The 18,678-nt window shown below is 32.9% G+C and overlaps 3 protein-coding genes across 12 annotated transcripts in view; 1 reads left to right on the top strand and 2 right to left on the bottom strand.

The window, feature by feature from the left end:
* The window catches only part of LOC132717022 (DNA damage-regulated autophagy modulator protein 2-like), a 48,043-nt gene extending 43,099 nt beyond the window's left edge, over nucleotides 1-4,944 (top strand). For all 7 annotated transcript variants that reach the window (XM_060700384.1, XM_060700386.1, XM_060700385.1 and 4 more), the window contains exons 8-9: nucleotides 624-770; nucleotides 1,216-4,944. In XM_060700384.1, coding sequence (XP_060556367.1) covers nucleotides 624-770; nucleotides 1,216-1,356 — 288 coding nt within the window. In that variant the 3' untranslated portion in view covers nucleotides 1,357-4,944. The remainder of the gene's footprint in view (nucleotides 1-623; nucleotides 771-1,215) is intronic.
* A 1,120-nt stretch (nucleotides 4,945-6,064) lies between these two features.
* Nucleotides 6,065-7,914, bottom strand: LOC132716995 (protein flightless-1 homolog). The gene is made up of 2 exons (XM_060700348.1): nucleotides 7,791-7,914; nucleotides 6,065-7,490 (listed from the first exon to the last, which is right to left on the bottom strand). The coding sequence occupies exon 2, from the start codon at nucleotides 7,488-7,490 to the stop codon at nucleotides 6,135-6,137; it is 1,356 nt and encodes a 451-aa protein (XP_060556331.1). The 5' UTR covers nucleotides 7,791-7,914; the 3' UTR covers nucleotides 6,065-6,134.
* Nucleotides 7,915-8,338: 424 nt separating this feature from the next.
* Nucleotides 8,339-18,678, bottom strand: part of LOC132717014 (sodium/hydrogen exchanger 10-like) — a 219,547-nt gene continuing 209,207 nt past the window's right edge. For all 4 annotated transcript variants that reach the window (XM_060700366.1, XM_060700365.1, XM_060700368.1 and 1 more), the window contains 7 exons: nucleotides 18,364-18,546; nucleotides 17,747-17,887; nucleotides 17,013-17,124; nucleotides 16,489-16,571; nucleotides 14,756-14,938; nucleotides 14,291-14,394; nucleotides 8,339-10,099 (listed from right to left, as the gene is read on the bottom strand). In XM_060700366.1, coding sequence (XP_060556349.1) covers nucleotides 9,487-10,099; nucleotides 14,291-14,394; nucleotides 14,756-14,938; nucleotides 16,489-16,571; nucleotides 17,013-17,124; nucleotides 17,747-17,887; nucleotides 18,364-18,546 — 1,419 coding nt within the window. In that variant the 3' untranslated portion in view covers nucleotides 8,339-9,486. The remainder of the gene's footprint in view (nucleotides 10,100-14,290; nucleotides 14,395-14,755; nucleotides 14,939-16,488; nucleotides 16,572-17,012; nucleotides 17,125-17,746; nucleotides 17,888-18,363; nucleotides 18,547-18,678) is intronic.

The following is an 18,678-nucleotide window of genomic DNA, read 5'->3' as shown; positions in this document are numbered from 1 at the left end:
TGCCTGTTTCCCTAGAAAGTATATGAAGCAGACTCTACAGGTTGCTGGAAATTTCTGTATCTGATACTAAATTATTTTTACGAACTGTGAAAGCAACTTTTTAAGATAATTTGATTTTTAGTTCTACCAGATAAGATCCGCACAGATACCAACATACGGTATAGAACTGTGCTTCGGTGTAGTCGAGTTTAATTCAGATGCACCTTTTACGTTTGCACCGATTTCATTTTTTTATGCAATTATTTGATAAAAGATGCACAGATACACATTGCGTGATGAAATTTCGGCTCTTGTTATAGTGCATCTTTTTGTACTGCGATAAACTGATAAACTTTATAAATGTGCGTGTACAAAGTGGCAAATCTTGGCAGGAAGACACCGTACACCATTTAGCGGTTTTTTTGCCTGATTATCTTATAACCTGGCACCCTGACACGCGCCGAGTATATACATGTGTGCATGTAATCATCCTGCGTATAAATCTTGCCGTTTTTTTTAAACAAGTATAAGAGATTTGAATAAAATTATATTTTATTTTTATGACGTTTGCAATGCATTGTTTACAATTAAATGTACGTCTAAGTAAAGTTAATCCATTACGGATGATAATTTTGCACTTTCAGGACGCATTGAGGGGTGTTTATCTAACATCTACTGTAACAGAATGGTTACTGGCCTTCTCAATATTGACCTTCACCCTCACATATGCTCCAGATTTCAAAAATATGAGAGTGGACGACCCAAATATTTATTTTGAACCCAAATTTGAGGTAAGCTTGCGTCTCATATTTGTATCCCCTATTGATAAACTTTGTATCATTAAACCATTCCTTTTGATAGAATTTGTTGATTTTAACATTTCCTTTTGATAAAATAAATGAAATTAAGTAGTTGCCATTTAATAGTGATTGTGTCGTTAACGGTCCCTGTAGACGTCTATTCACTAACCCTCGCCACCATGGGTTCGAACTCCGCCATGGACGTTTGAGTCTTCAGTACCATGGAGTATCATTTGCCGTTACGTTGGTGGTTCTAGTGGGGCAAAAAGAATAGGCACCTGTGACCTTACTAAATAAGTTGGAAAGTGGCCATAGGTCATCAATAGTAAATAGAAAAATAAATAAATCCATGTCCCAGCCCGAAATGATTAATCATATGTTATAGTGTACCTATTCTAAATCGGAGATTGATTTTAATTACATAATAAATTTTCAGCGGAAGCACTCGAGGATTGACTTAAAGAAGATGCCCGATAGTAACAGCAACATTACTACTACAGATGTTGAAAAAGGCGGTGAACCAGTTGACAACCAAGTGACAATGGACAAGTCGCAGGAAAGCAACGGTACCACGTGACAATGTCGTCTGCAAAATAAGGACACAAAAAGCGCTTGTGATATTATTACAACTTAATTCCAAGTTATATAACGTGCCTCCTTTTGCCAATACAAATGTGTTCAAATATATTCGGGATAAAAATCTCCCATGACATTTTCAGATGCAAAATGGAAGGCGAGACAAATTTTGGCGTGAGAGAGAAAAAAGGGAGATAACTTTATTTTTCAAACAAAATTGTTTTAATGTATATTTCTGGTGCTATGTTCTTGTTACAAAAATGTTTTACCTCTGGACTAATGACCTAATTTATAAAAGTGCATAGCAAATATGCAGGCTTGGGAGTTGCAGTCTTGTTTATAGCTGAAACGTATGAATGCAACCAGTAATGTTAATAATAATCATTGAAGAAATTTTAAAAAAACGGTAAATGGACTAAATTTACAATATTTTCTTTATGAAGAAAATCGGAATACTTTCATCTTACTTTAGCAGATTATTGCTGCTTTTAAGTCTTTGTTGTACATTTCTCAGCATAATTTATGGACGGGCATGTCTTTGCTGGTCTAAAAGTAACCAAAGGTTCATAACCAAAAGTTTACATAGTAGATATTTTACTGACATAGAATTGAACTTAGATGTGGCCATTGACCATATTCGGATGTATCGCATTTTATCACTTAATTTTTATGCAAGAATGAGAGGCTGTGCTTTTATTTTAATCTTCAATATTTTGCTGTATGTAATATCTAACTCAGAAGACCTTTATCTACCTATGTATGGTACATATAGGTAAAACAACCAACCTGATACTTCAGTGACTTTGTTTTCGAAGTGTGACGTCTTTTTGCCTTGACGCATACCTGGTGCGATATTAAGTCTTATGCATTTAAATACTGCTGTTTTTATGATATTCAAAGTGTACTTACAATCTATTATGCATTGTTGCCTTCAATGGTGCTCAAAAAGGTTTTCTTTGTTAAATTTCATATTTTTATACATTTTCTTTTTCTTTTATATTTTTTGTTACATTACAATTTTTTGTTTGCTGTGTTTAGCTGTATTTTGGTTGATGTGTTTTTACTTGAATCTTTGCTATAAGCACCTAGAAAAATGTTATAACCTCTCAAACTCCTGACAGTGATTACCTCCCTTGGCAGAGTGTACTGATAAGGGGAGATCACTGCGTAGGAGATTGATAAGTTCATTCAGAAGATTTCTCTGCTTTAAGCGATTCAAGTCTTTTTCAGACGATATCAGATTGTTAAAAGCTACTTAAATCCGTAAGAAGTATTTCGAAAGTGAGTTGCTGATAAGGAAGTGACCTTGGTCTTCTACTACATTTTATTTGGTGATTATAGAACCGTATATAAATTATAATTTTTTGTGCAAACTTTATTCTGTCTTCCAATGCACTATACATTATTTTCGACAATTTTTGTTCTTGTTTTTAAGAGCAAAACTTCTTAAAATGCAATATTAAGGCTTTCAGTTAGAAAATATGTGTTCTTTTTGGCATGAAACTTGTATATTTTTCTACGCAATGAGTGAATGCAAGATATTTATTAATTCATTAAATTGTTTAAAAAGTTAACTATAACATTGCTGGGACAGAAATTTACAACTGTATGACGTCAGTTCAACATGTACGTTTTTGTACATGAATCTGACAAGATTCCATGCCGTTGTGACAAAATTTCTACCCTAAAATTTATAATGGACTGATCCAATTGAAGATTGGTCGAGTCCATTTAGAAAATTCAGCAGGTTATAGGTTAAAATACGTTGGTTTTATTACGAGGTATATTTTTACACTATTATTTATTGTTGTATACATGTATATAATGTATGTAAAGGGTTTGATGTGTTAAATATATGTTGGATATTTGTATACCAAAGATCAAAATGAATTTGAGAATATAATAGTAGAAGGGTTATATTTGATATAGACTATGAGGGTAATTTGATGAGGTATTTTGTTGTTTTAGATAACATACTGTAGTAATAAATGAATCAATGTAGTTTATTGTTTATCATAATTAAATAATTATTGTAAAATGTATGTGTTTTTATAACCAATGCAAAACATCTTTTTTTTCATATTTTTTCTTCATTTTTTAAGCAGCTCGCTTCTAGACGAGTTCTAATTTTAATGAATTTTAATTGTTCTGATTAAAGTTTTTCAAATAGTATGATTTGGATTTGTGTATGGTACATATTATTCACAAATTTTAGAATAGTATTAATAGTTAAAATATTTAGGAAAACCTTTGCTGCGTTAGTGAAATGGTAAACAATGTGATGATAAAAAAGAACACCAGAAATACTTCATAAACACTTTAAACATGTTACTTTGATTTTGAACTTTTATATATCGTACAAGCATTACCTGGAATCCCGGATATAACGAAAAAAATGCAGTCCCATTAGAAATTCATTTTAAGTATTTTCCAATGTGTTTCTTTCTAAAATTTAAGATTTTTGAAAAATTGTTTGTTCATCTGTAGGTGTGCTAGCAGCATTAGAAAAGCAATAAAAACATTAATGTATGTATCAAAATTTATTCAAACAATGGAAATTTATTTGAATTCATATACAATGTATCTACCAATAAACAGCAAATAAACATTGATTTCTGTTAAAAAGTGTTTTTTGTAGCTGATGGAAATATTCTGAAATAACTTTCAAAAACTATACCATCACGTAGTTTTCGTACTTTTATATAATCTTGGAGAGAGTTTGGATAAAAAAAGTTGGGATAAAAAAGTATCTACATGTAATGTACAAAATGAAATGTTCCTTAAAATATATTCAGTAACTATTTGTAGTATATGTTAACCAATGATTGGGCGCGTTCGCCACTCGTTTTATTGGAAATTTACACACTTAAGTCTTTCAATTTAGGTACTGTTTTTAGCTGTAAACAATGATTTTTTTAAGATACAAAAATGCTCTACCGTTCACAGACAGCTCAATATAAATCACTTCACTTTTTCAATCAATTTTACTTATATTACACCACATAGAGAAATGTTTTTATGAAATTTCCATCATTTTACCAGTTTAATTATTATTTAAATTATTTGATATTGAATTATGTTCAAGAAGATGTTATATTAACTATTTAATACTGTTTATGAAGATGTTTTATTAAAAAGAATTGTTAATTGTCTCAATCTATCACATTTAAGTTTATCTAAAACTGTGTATTTTGTATAATACTACAGTAGTCAATGTTTTATGGTTTGTAATATAGTTGTACAATACAACCTGTGTAAGGTTGACAAGGCTTTAGGCTGTTGTAAAGAAGTGTTGCTCTAGTGAGATTGAATTTATTGTGTAAGAACAAATGCTATTGTACAGAGATCATTGTTCTACATTATGGCCGCTATATAGAGGTTGCATTAGACATGAAAATGATGCTATTTGACAAACTAAAAGATTACACGAAAAGAGAAAAAAAAAGATTTAAGATATGTAAGTTTTAAAGAATGATATTTACTTATTGAGTATAGTAGTAATTAAGATATTAATACAGTACCATTTAAAATTGTTTTTCTATTTGTTTTTCAATGTTTGTATACAAAAATAAAATACTTTAAATTTGTATTTTGTCTTTTAACGTGTGACCTCCAGCCCACTCCCGCCACAGTAATACTTATTGTACAGGGCGGTATGTGTTTATATTCTAGGGGCGTCTGTGGTCGAGTGAATAAGGTCGTTGACTTCAAACCACTTGCCTCCTACCGCTGTAGGTTTGAGCCGCTCCAGCTCTTCGGATTCTACATAATCGAAAAGCATCCACCTGGCTAACGGAACGTCGGTGGTTCTACTCAGGTGCCCGTTTTTACCTGAAACAATGTACAAATGGACATCTGAGGTCTTCCTCCACCGGTAAAGATGGAATGTCGCGATATGATCTTTACAAAAAATAATAGAATTTTCAAGTAGGCGACATATATATTTCAATGTCTAAAAATATAAATACTATTAGGCAAGAATATATTACTAAATTCTGTTCTGTGTGTAATTAATTAATACATTCTAGTTGAATAAAGTCGGCGAAAGAATATTTTAAAATGTTCTTGATGGAGAGTAAATTACCAAAGACGAGTGTCTATTAAAATTTAGTCGACGACTGTGCATCAGATAGTGTGTACTTAAAAGAGTGTTTCAATTAGAGGTATAAATTCCATTTGCAAACATCTCGCATATATTCAACAATATTCGTATGTTTTCGTATCCTATATCTTATTTTATGAAGCGATGAGTTTACAATTCAGTAGCCACTGATCACGTGCTTATTTAAAGCAGCATGCTTCCAGATTGATATTTATTATCATGAAACTCTCGAAAATGTATTTAAATGTAAAATATTATCAAGTGAATGAAGAAAGTAGTTTACACATTGCAAACGGCAAATAAAATGTACGTAAATTATCAAATAGAGGTCAAAATAATCAAATAGAAATATGTTGATAAATAATGCAATATTAGCCACCATTACTCGCACGTGACACGTAAATTATCAATTGAAACTAGAATCATTTTACTTTTTAAAAAAAATCTTCATTATTTTGACTCAGCTGGAGACATGAAGCATTTTGATCGTTCACAGCTGTGGTTTTAAACCGTTCGTTTCAATGGAATACACGGAATGGTATGATTCAATGAAACGCATCGAATTTAACGAAAGGTTTTGTTTTTTTAATAAAAATATGAGGAGTAATTCTTTTTATTTTTATTAGGTATAACCTACTTATGAGTAAATGTGTAATATTGTCTATAGCTTCAGTTATTCAAAGGCAAAGTGGAAGGTAAGTGCTTATAAAACTTGTCAAAGTTTCTCTTGTTCCTTCACATGTCCCATGTATACGACTAGCATTGTTCTTCCAGGATTTGAGGTAGTCCATTTTACACGTGCATTGAATGGGCGTGTCGTCAATGTTGAGTCGATTGATTCCAGCCAATGAAACGACGGCTTTTGGAATTGTGTTAACTTTTGTGTTGTCCAGGTTCAGCACATCAAACATTCGAATAGATTGGAAGGCGTTGTCAGAGATATATTCTAAAGGGTTGTTGTCAAGCTGAAATACAGTCAAGTGTGTGAGATTGATCAAATCATAATCTTCAAGGGAGGTAATTCTATTTCCTGCAACTGAAAGCGATTTCAAAGCAGTAAAACGGTTTATTGCCGAAGGAAGCCTATTCAGATGGTTATTAGACAAGTTCAAATGGGTAAGCGAATTGTCGATTGGTATGACATTGGCATCGATAGTTCTAATTTCATTATCAGCAAGGTCAAGGTAATCCAATGCCACAAACGTGCTAAATATGTCCGGAAAGTGGGTCAAGTTGTTGGCTTTCAGGCTAACGAAATACAACGAACTTATGTTTTGGTTACAGGGTTCGAAGATTGGCGTCTTTGTTTCGGGGTTAGACGTATACGTTAGTCTCCTCAGATGCGGTAGATGGCAGACGGCTGAAGGAATGCGGTCCAGTCTCGTGTTGGAAATATCCAGAGAGGTCAAGGTCGATTCTATTCCTGTCATCGCGTTCAGCGGAAATCGTTGTTGCTGAAACCCGTCTAATGTTAGCTTCGAAAGTTGTCTGAAGTAGCGAAGTTCCGCCGGCCATTTTGAAAATAAGTTTAAACTTATAGCAAGGTTCTTCAGTGATTTGCTCAAGGTAAACGTTGCGGGAGAGGCCAGAGATCGAATCGGGTTTCTCCGTAGATCAAGTGTTTCCAAATTTGAGAGAGTTTGTAAAGCATTTGGCACTTCAGTCATGTTGTTATTTTGCAAGTTAAGGCTATATACCAATGGTGCAATTGTGTCGAACGAAGATTCAGTTATTTCCATAATATGATTGTTTGAAAGGTTAATGGTAATGATTGAAGCGTTTGTCGAGTCAAGATTAACGAATGATGTGTTGTCAATTTCTTTTATAAAGTTGTTATTCAGTAGAAGTATCAATCTTGGAAGTTCACGATCCGACATTTTGAAATCCGGTACGGAATTAAGACCGGTGTTGGTACAGTCTATAATGGCTCCGCTACATTTACAAGGAGGCGGAGCTAAACACTCATAGTTGACGGCATTATTAAAAAGGAACCCCGAGCATGGCACGGCAAATAACAGCACCCATTTAAACATCTGTGAAAAAACAATAGATAGCTTTCAAAATAAAAAACGTTTATCTCTAAAACATAATTTAGATGGACCGCAGACGACCAAGGGCCTGCTATATTCAAATGTTCACTAAAATCTTACTTTACGGACACACGGCGATCTTCTGAAATCTTGCTTTACAATGTCGAATATTCTTTGTTCATTGCAGACGATAAAAGAAGATTTTAACTATAATTAACTCATAGAAATCTAATCTGTGTTGCCGCATAAAATGAATTCCCAAATACTCTCGTGTTAATAAACATAATGTATAAATATATTTACCTTTTACTGGTCAAGGGTTTGCGAAATAGAGTGACACACTTTCCAAAAGTAATAAATCATATAATAGTTTGATTATATCTTCTTATCTCGTCTGATAGATGAATTTAGTTTACAAGACTTCCACCTGTTATTGTGAACATCGTGAGAAGTCACAGTAATTATGGCAGGCGATATGTACATTAATTCTTTACACTATAATCTTAATTAATCAAACTAATTATTTCAAATGCAGTGTGTACAATAATTACTTTTAAATTATACATATGATAAGATGAAGGCATTTGAAAATTAACGGTTGTTATCGCATATTACCGACTTGAAGTTTTAATGCTGAGAATGCACTGACCACCGGTAGCATAAATGCACGTTATTAACTTAACTATCACACCATCGAGCTCCTATGTACAAACAACCTGACTTTTTTTGCGTAACTAATTTTAAGACTTGGTCCTTACTGTCAGTGGGCAATGTGACTGAAGAAAAGGCACACTGGGTGAGCAATGATTTAAGTTAAGTCTTTAGAATAGATAATGAAAGGACAATTCTTAAAATAAAAATTTATTTAGATAACTTACAAATATAATATTGTACCATATGTTCATGCCATGGAAGAGTTTCACAAACTAAATCAAAGTAATAAAACATGGCAATAACGAAATGTGATAAGTAAGTAAAATTGTTCATTTATCAGCTGTAACTACCTCATCCCGTGGTAGTGCTGGGATGACAGTATCAATTTGCATATGTGTCTACTTATTCTGTAAAAAATAACATCATTTCAGATTCATTGAAATATATATCCTAGCACAAAAAATGATGTCTTTTTTCGTCTTCAATGTCGAGAAGAATAAAAGGTTTACAAGTAACCGCATAATCAGGAAAAATGTAAAAGACAACAATAGTTTAGGTTATAAATGTATTATGATGGGACTTGGTTCAGCTGGTTTCAGCCGTAGAATATATTCAAGGGAAAAGATAACCTAGTTGTTAAGGAGCCTGGCTCTAAAATAAGGGGACGTGAACTTTTCAGTATTGGGGGGCCGAAGACCGGTCTTTAATAGAGGAATTATTAAAACCTGACAAAAGAAAGAAAAATTATGTTAAAAACATGTAAAACTTAAATAAAAATAACTCAAAATGCTTGTGTTTAAGTGATTAATTAACATGTTCTTCTTACAACATCAAGTGGAAAGTTTGAAAACATTATATCAAACAACTAAATTAATTAAGGGAACATTTCTCAAAAGGTTTCTTTGTGATTTGGGCCAACTTTCTGTCGCCAATCGGCCTAACCCTCTAATGCATTATTTTTTGCTTGATATTTTTTAACTATAGGAATTTATACTCCAGTCTTTAGAGATGCACAGGCGTTCACGTGCGTGAAAGCATAGAGTAAACAGCGATATGCACGCAGAAATGATTGGTTTTTCCTCTACTTTATAACATGTGCGTGAAATAAAAAATAAGCAAAATTAAGAAAAAGGTTATAAAGTATTTCAAAAATAAATCTACAATTAACACGATTCTAAACTATCTAGTAATATAATCACATATATTTGCATAAGTCCGTAATAGGTTTTTGTGATATATGCTTGCGTAGAAAAATCGCAACATGTGCTATATCTATCTTATGGTGTAAGAGAAACAACTCTTTTTAAACCTAGTCATACAGGAGATAACTGTTTACCGCCCCTGTTTAAAAATGTGTGTCGTCTGAAACGGGGGTCAATACTGCCTTTGTTGAATCAGTATCATTTTCTATACCGTTAACGTGTTGGACGGCGTTCATTCTTTTTAAAGGTGATTTAGCACTTGAGCCACCGTCGGCGGCGTTGTTTTCATTGCCGGTGTCTGTCTTTTCTTCTTCAACCGGAAATAAGGAATGCCTGGCCTGAGCGTTTACATTCGAATCGTGAATCTGTGAAGAACTAGTTCCCACGTGATGTGGCGCGTGCTCTTGTACAATATCTCCTCCTTCGATGTAATCAAGGTCATCTGGAAGTATTTCTGTCGATTCAAACGAATGCACAGAAGACTCCGTGGTACTACTTCCGGTGTGTGTATGATCAGAACTGAGACGGCGTTTCAACCGGGACCAGCCTGTCGATAATCTTCTCTGAAGAGAAGGTGATGAGGACAGATCTTTTCCGGGAGAATGCAGTTTGATATCAACCTTGCCTTCTTCTGCTGTTGAATGAGAATCCCCCGAAGAAGACGAGGCGGATATTTCAGTTCGCTCCGGAGAGTAGCCTCTATTTGAACGTCCATCTAGTGAAATTGGGACAGATGTCCTATGTTGAAGCGCGTAGCTGTAAAAAGAAAGAATAATAGTCTTTAGTGTGTCTTGCATTTTTTTCGAATTAATATCTATCACAGATATCAATGAGTTATAAATCAATGAACAACAATGGTCATATCCAAATTTTAAATACAGGAAGTTCTAGGACCGTCTCAAGAACTATATTTAGCGGGAGCTAAGAACTATATTTAGCGGGAGCTATCGCGTAAAAGTGCATCTTAAACTTGCTATTTCACTGCATTATAAATTCATATTCTTCTATTCGACGTGTAGCAGACGACAAATCGCGGAGCATTAATTTATATTTGCAAACTATAAATAAAATATAGATAAAATGCCTTTATCATAATCACACACCACTTAAAAATTCGTCTGCAATACTTTGCGCTACTTTTAAAATTTCGTAACAAATAAATTGCGAACATTGTATGTCCTCGATTTTATGCCAATATCGGCAATCTGTCTAATTGAGAAAGAGGACCGATACCTAATGCATTGATTAGTAAAGGATTTAAGTATCATTACTATTTATAATCATCATCATTAACATCAATATTTTTTTTAGATTATTATCATCATTATTATCATCATCATCACCATTGTCAAAATCATAAAAAGATTATAGTCATTATTATCATCATCATCACCATCATCATCGTAGTCCATAATATAATTATACTAGATCTACTAGCATTATTATATTATTATTATCATCACTATCATTATTATCAACATCATATTTTATCATCTTCATCATCATCATCTACTTTTACTTCTTCTACATCACTACCATCATCAGTATCATTATATTTTCATCATCATCATCATTATCATCATCAACTTCATCATCTTTATCATCAATGTCATCATCAATATCATAATTATAGCATTTTATCATCACCATTATCATCATTTTTATCATAATCGTCACTATCATCATTATCATCTTCATCGCCGTCGCCTTCGTCATCATTGTTATAATCATCATCATTATAATAATTATATTTTATAATTATCATCATTATCATCATCATATTATTAGATCTATCTAATGAAAGTTTTCTTTAAAAGTACATATTCGTATATACATGTATATATTCTCTAAATTGTAACGCTTTAATTTAAGACACAATGCGTCTAGTTTACGTTACAAATACCAGATGTACTATCCATAAAAAAGCGGAAAAAAATCTTTTTTTCATTTACAATATAGATCACTGTTGTACATGTAAATTATATTCTATTTAAACATCCAATTCTATTTATATTGTTAACACTTTATTTATAAACCATTTAAATATCTTTATTATTGGAAATAAATCCAAAGAATATGTCTGACCCTATTCCAGCCCGTATGTTCCAGCATCAAGACGAATTAACGCAACAAAGGTTAATTTGCTTACTTACTGAACCTAATCGCGGATATCGGGTCATACACTGTCCTCGTACACTGACGTAGCGACCCGATTATCTGACTCGCTGGTCTAGTTCTCGGCGGAATTTAACGAATGTTGAAAACCGCGCTAGACTTGTTCTAGTTCTTAGCCAATATTTCAGATTGATCTACTTGAGTGTCAATTGTGAACTGCTTTACAGAAATGGAATATTCTTCTTTTAAGATGATTTAGGTAAAGTACGAGATAAATATATGTCACGTATATAGATAGATATTTATAGATATTGGTAGTTTTAATTCAATGAACTTCCTTTCCGTCTTACTCTAGCCGATTATCTTACTGATGACGTAACTATGTATTTTAATACTCGCTCGATTTAAATGTTATATTAGTGTTTATGATAATTTATCAGCTAATACTTTTTTTTTAGATTTCGTTCTTGTGCAACACGCCGACATTACTTTAAGTGGATTTTCATTTTGTGCTAAATAAAGAAGGTATCTTAAGTTTAAGACAACTTTTAACTCGCGCGTGTCTTCCTTACGTTGCATGTAGTTGTCACGTGCAAAATATTATGTTGTATGCGAGTTGTGCATTCTTTATGATATGAAGTTTATGACGGAATTTATGTTGAAAAAAAACAACAACAAAAAAAAACATCGAGAGAACGAATTTTAAATTTGTCCTTGGGATGGACATACGATTCGAAGGGCATACAAGAAAGATGATGACTTTTTCCCACAGATTCCTCCATGGATGAAACAAATGTGGACGTTATGCTATAGATCCATAATCACTATGTAAGAGGAGTATTTTGTTTACGTTAGAATAAACAGAACGTGCATTTTCTCAGGTACACTTTAAATTCACGCGCGTGTTAGCACGTGCATTTGATTCGCGACGATTTCCCTAAAAACGAATAAACATAACATAAATGATTAGAAAGACCTTTTTTAACATAACATTTTGTGCAACATTCTTTCACACTTCTTCATATAAGGGAAGAAAAATGTGTGCCTGTCCTCTTTCCGTGACAAGCGTGCGTGTCATTTTTACGACATTTTAAATCGTGATATTGGATAACAAGCAACGTGACAGTGTCCGTGTCCGCTATGACGGGAAGATATTGGGAAAAGCGTTTAACAGTCTAGTTGAAATCAATTGATCATAGGAATGTAAATTGATTTCTTATAAAACTTCTGTCATGTAGGTTGTTAAAGCATACAAAACGTACATATATCTGTTATTATATTTAATACAGGAAATATTTATATGTTCATTTCTCCTATTGTGAGAATAAAGAAAAAGTGGTTAGTGAGGGTGAGGCAGGGATAGAAACAGACTAAAGGGGGTGGGGAGGAAATAGAGGTGTTTGAAACTCAGTCAAAAGACAAGGACAGAAGATGAACATAGAAAGAGAAGCAAAATAGAACGAGGATGGGGGCGCAGAGACTGGTGGTAATAAAAATGAAAGCTTAAACCAAAAAAAAATATTATCAAATTAGTTTTTTTTGTGTCATCTATCTTAGTATAGTATTAAACTCACTCACTCACTCACTTATGGCATGAATAAAAATGATAACAAAAGTAAACCGGAAAAACTTACGCGGGTATGATGAAAGTACAACATTCAAGTAAAAAGAATTCGGTCCGATTTTTTTATTCAGGTCAACAATCTATATCAATTGATCTTCAGTCAATTTAATGATGTACCAGACAAACGTATTAGACTAAAGTGGGCGTTTTATTACCCTCAGAGATACTAAAAAATGCAAGTTGATAGAAAGCAAGATGTGTTCGTAAAAACATAAATCTCCCAACATATGTTGACGTCAAGTTCATTTGAAGAACTATTTCATGTTCAAATAATTATGTCTATTGAAAAATACTACATGCAGTATATATTTTATATCTTAACTGTAGTAAAAAAAATACTATAACCCATATTTGAACACTTCATATTACGTTTAAAATGCAAGTATACACACGTTCAAATTAAAATAAAATCATTTAAAAACCCAAGGGTCGAATTATTTAGGAATATTTTTTCTTCAGTAAGTCAGTTGTATAGTTAAATAACATTTTAATTTTCAATATTGTCTTAAAACATATTATTACGTAAAGTTCATTTAAGATGAAGGTGCCGGGTTTATCTCTCTATTGACAGTGTAAAAATACTCTATGTTCAACTTTCTTGTTATTACATTTATTAGTGATATTCTTAAAAATACGTGAATTTATAGCGCAATGTTTTTTTCATTAAACGTAACGTCACCATTCTCGTAAAATGTCACGTCCGTTGTTTATATAATTTAGCAAAGCAAAACCTTATCAAAATATTTGTAAACGTAAAGCTGCACTCACATGTACACACGAATATACATGATATACAAGAGAGTCCCAGACGTATCGCCGCAGAAGAGATTGCCCGTGAATCTTTAATGCAAGTTCTTTTAGAAAATTACAATTAAAATGAAATAGATTCGAATATAACTATCTATATCACTCGAAAGGCAATGTTTTAGATTTTTATACCAGAATTATTTTCCATTCTGTCGAGATATTCGGCATTCCTTCTCACACAAAATAATACAAAAAGCCTCTTTTTTGTTCATCATCATCATCATCATCAATAATAATCAACAACAACAACAACATGGGAAGAACAACACCACAGTATCACATTATTATTATTATTATTATTATTATTATTAATTATTATTATTATTATTATTATTATCATTATTCATTATTATTATTATTAAAATAATAATTATTATTATTATTTTTATTATTGGTAATACCTTGGGGCTCCATTTTCATATCTCACATGAGATCCTATCCCATCATTTCCAATCAGTTTGTGCTGTTTGAACAATGTTCCCAGACTTTTGGCATTCTGTACTTTCTGCAAATGTATTTTTTGAAATGTTATCTAATAGTTATATATCTAAAATATATTATAATTAAAGAGAGTGCACTTCTGTCGACAATACAATGCATATTATAAGTAGTTGATTACTTGAGGAGCAAATTTAAAAACTAAAAGACGGGAGATCACTCTAGAGCAATGAAGACAAAAAGACTCGGTCTGATTGTTGCATATTCTACAACAACTCACACGTCCTGAAGCAGCTTAAATATAGTTAATTCGTATCAAATATTTAACACTACAAATAACCCTTACCATCACAACGTAATATATAGATTCAAACGATCTGTTAAAACGTTCAACTGTATCATGCGTTAAAGGTTCAAGCAATGCTTACCCTCCACTTCGATTCAACATTGATTCTGTGTTTCGAAGCATGGCGTAGACATAACTGACTCAGGTTGTTTATAAAAGCACCGTGTCCTCTTTGTTGATCAGCCTTTTTACCCGGAGCATGTATTGGTTGACCTACTTCAGTGGGTATTACCAGAATGACCACCGGGGTCACTTCCTCGTCTGACTGTTTATTGAAACAATACATAAACAAATAAACTTAATAATTATTCATATACTAGTATTACATTTTCATTTCAGTCATAAATACAATTATGAAAATGCAGAAATTAGGCAAAATTTTTAGAGCCCTTCATTTTCGCTCTGGCCAAGAACTGTGATAGCAAATGCAGAGTATACTAAAAAGAAGTATCAAAAAAGATCTCTCAAAAAACAAAGAAATCAGTGAAACGTTTTAGACCACGTTTGCAATGGTTATGAGCTGTGATAAATTAAACAAGAAGAAAAGGTTCTAAGTCAAAGGTGACCAGATCACTAACAAGAAAGGAACCAGCGAAAACAACGTTAGACATTAGATTTGGCAATGAAATAATAACTAATGCAATGAAAGCTCTAAATATGAATTTAAAATTAAAGAAAAGAACATTTTGTTTCGAATTAAAAAATGGACTAAAGCATGCCACACGTTTTGGGCATTGACAATTCCCAATTGCGCATAATAAATTATATACACACGGACAAGATGGGAATTCCAAGCTGCATTATCTTATTTACAAACACCTGGTTTGCTATCATGGAGTAATGTGGTTTTAAATCATTTTTCGTTTTAATTTCTTCTTTCATGTGAACATAGACATGGGTCACAGATGAGGATGCTATTGGCAGGGGCATTACGAATAATTGGTCTAGACATGCCAAAATTGTTACTCGTGCAGATATTGATCTTCGGTCAAGGTTGCAAAAATTAATGAGCTATATAACTGGTAAAAACTCCTGTAATTGATTGTCTGGAAGAAGCTGATGGAAAACAACTTTGTCTTATAGAATAACAAATACCGGAATATCTTCTACTGACCTTGATTGGAATTATCTGTTCTATGTTTCATTAATGAATTTACTATTGATCAATTAGTATGTTCAGAGAAAAGTATAAGTCGAGAAAAACCACACAATCCTATCATCAAGAAGTAGAGACATATATTTAATTAAACTAGAAATGTTTGATGAACAAAAATGTCGTCATTAAATATATTAATAATATACGCGCTACACCGGACTTGCGACCCTATTTTGTTCCAATGGCGACTAAGGACGCTATGGAAATGCCATGGACGCCTAAGGTTCGAGTTGTGAACAACTCGAGTCGTCTTGAGGAATCCATAGCGACTATATTGAACATGCACAAAACAAACAACAATGATGGACGGTTTCAGTGCGTCCTTTACTAGAAAGCCCTAGGGATCTGTTTGATGGATCTGTTTGATTGACATGTAAATGACGACTCTACATCGGCGTTTGCAGTATCAGACGTTCTTAAAACGACTATTGCGGTTTCACGACTTCCTTGCTGTCGCCGCGAGGACACCGCATGAACGCCATAGTCGCAGTGCCTGAGAACTCACGGCATATGAACGTCATGGGAAGCTCTAAGAACGCCGTGTTAACCGGTGGACAGAAACATAATGTATCTCTACCTGAACCCTGATCTATTTATAGTTGCGGATTAAATAGGAGAGCATAAGGTCAGATTACCCTATTATATCATTATATACTTACAATGAGTTCAAGTTTAAACACTGTCCAGGGAACATAGCAAGGACCGTCAAATATCTCATCAGAAAATGGGTTTTTCGCAGAACCTGATCAAATATAAGTTCAAGGTAAATAAAAACATCAGATTCTCATGAATGTCGGCACAATTCGTCATTTTCCGTTTCCAGTAAATCAAATAAGCGTCAAAAGCACCAGAAGGAGAATAATATCATTGTCATTTAAATGCTTTTAAAGTAAAATGAATATGAACACGGAAAGTTACGATTTTGCCGAATGTATACGATTATTTTGACAATTTAATTATATTGACAGGAGAAACAGACTATCAGTCACTGTGATAGTTTCTTAAAAATTCCTTAAAGCTAGAAATATGTAGAAATATACATAGAAAGGCTCAGCTCTAGTTTAAGAGAAAATATCGCGACCCACATTGGTTTCAATTATTTGTATTTATCACAAATTTATCATATTCTCAATTCTAAATTTCTCACATTTCTTCATTACATTTACAAATCCTCAAAACTTACCACTTATCAAAACAACATCTGACATGGACGAGTCAACAATGAACTGTCTGTTGGACGTACTAGCCAGGTAACTGTTCTCTAGCCTCAGCTTTATCTTCTCCTTTGTCCACCCCTTTAATATATATCAACATTATACAGTCTAACCTCTGTACAGCGACTCTCTGCACAGTAATAAACCTCACAACAACAGTTAAAATTGAAGACTTCACAATAAAACCTCTCAGCAAGCTTCTAATTTTTTGTCGCCCCCGAAAAAGGTGTTTCTGTGCGGAAGTTGTATTGTACACAAATACATTGTACTATTAAAACTTTTAACTAATGTTTACCATCACGTTATGGTAATAAAAACCTTCTTAACATTGAGTAATTCAAATTATAACATGCGATTAAACATGCCGAATAGTTGAGTGGCGTTAGAAATATGTCCATTTAGTATGATCGTCGGTAAGAAAGCATACTTCATAAATTTTGGGAATATACCCCCATGTAAAAAGAATATCTTATTGTCAAAGTAGTGCTTTAAACATTTCCGTTGCATTTTTTCTCATGCTTTAGACATTACCGTTACTTTTTGTTACATGCTTTGGATATTTCCGTTACTTTTGATATATACTTTAGACATTTCCGTTATTTTTTTCATACTTTCAAATTCACGTTACTTTGTGTCAGATATTACTAATAAATATTTGCCAACATATATTGACTCTAAAAATAAAATTAACAAATATGCTCACTTGGAAAGCGGACTGTTTCATGAGAATATTTGCAGCAATACGGTTTGCACACACGTGCCATAACCTATATTCGAGAGGTTCGTCACCTTTGTTGAACTTCTGCATGGCGTATTCCATATCCTCCAAGCTTACATATAACAGCTGGAAAGAAATGAAAATAAAAATAATATGAGTTAGCTATCACAAAAATGAGTACATATACTTCCTCTTTATTCAAATAGACAAACAATGTATAAACACCTTAAAACGCAATGTTTTTACACAGTCGGAAGTCAGCGGCCTAGCGGCGATAACTTTACAATGAAACGACACACGTAATGTATCAAAGCTTACGAAACAACACCAAATACCTCGTTTTGTGTTCTTTAGACCTTTAAATGATATAAAAGTACAAACTATTTTTGAATGAACCTTTCTTTTCTATGTTAATACAATAGCATCCAAGCGGGAAAACTGCTTATACAATCAACATTTAACAAAAAGTTGGGAGAAAAAAAATATAAGCTTTAACCATAAACACCATTTTATGTTTATTATAACATTATAAACATTTATTTGTGTTTTTCTTTTAGTAACTACAAGTAACAAACACAGTAGAAACAACAAAATGTACCTACCTGCACAGAGGTTTCGCAAATGACCGTTGCAGACCTATGTTTGTGAGTCAACAACCCCATCTCACCTATAATATTACCGGATGTCATAAAGTCCAGCACATACGTCTTAATTTGTATAGTAGTTCCCGAAGGCTTCTCTTGAAGTGACAGAACAGGTTTCCCCGACGGATTCGAAGATTCTAACTGGAAAAGATACAATAAAAAAACTACAAAAAATGTTCATGTTAACCATTCCGTCGGAAATGATAGTAATAATGATGAAAATTATAATGATGATAATGATAATTATAATAATGATACCAATAAATAAAATGA

This window comes from Ruditapes philippinarum, unplaced genomic scaffold, assembly GCF_026571515.1.
Source record: "Ruditapes philippinarum isolate M1 unplaced genomic scaffold, ASM2657151v2 ctg121_1_1_1_1, whole genome shotgun sequence".
Lineage (NCBI taxonomy): Eukaryota > Metazoa > Mollusca > Bivalvia > Venerida > Veneridae > Ruditapes > Ruditapes philippinarum.
The sequence above is the reverse complement of the archived record's forward strand: the minus strand, read 5'-3'. Positions and strand labels throughout refer to the sequence as shown.

Bases quoted from the DNA above. Each gene is read 5' to 3' on its own strand.
- LOC132716995 (XM_060700348.1), bottom strand. From the start codon at position 7,490: ATGTTTAAATGGGTGCTGTTATTTGCCGTGCCATGCTCGGGGTTCCTT.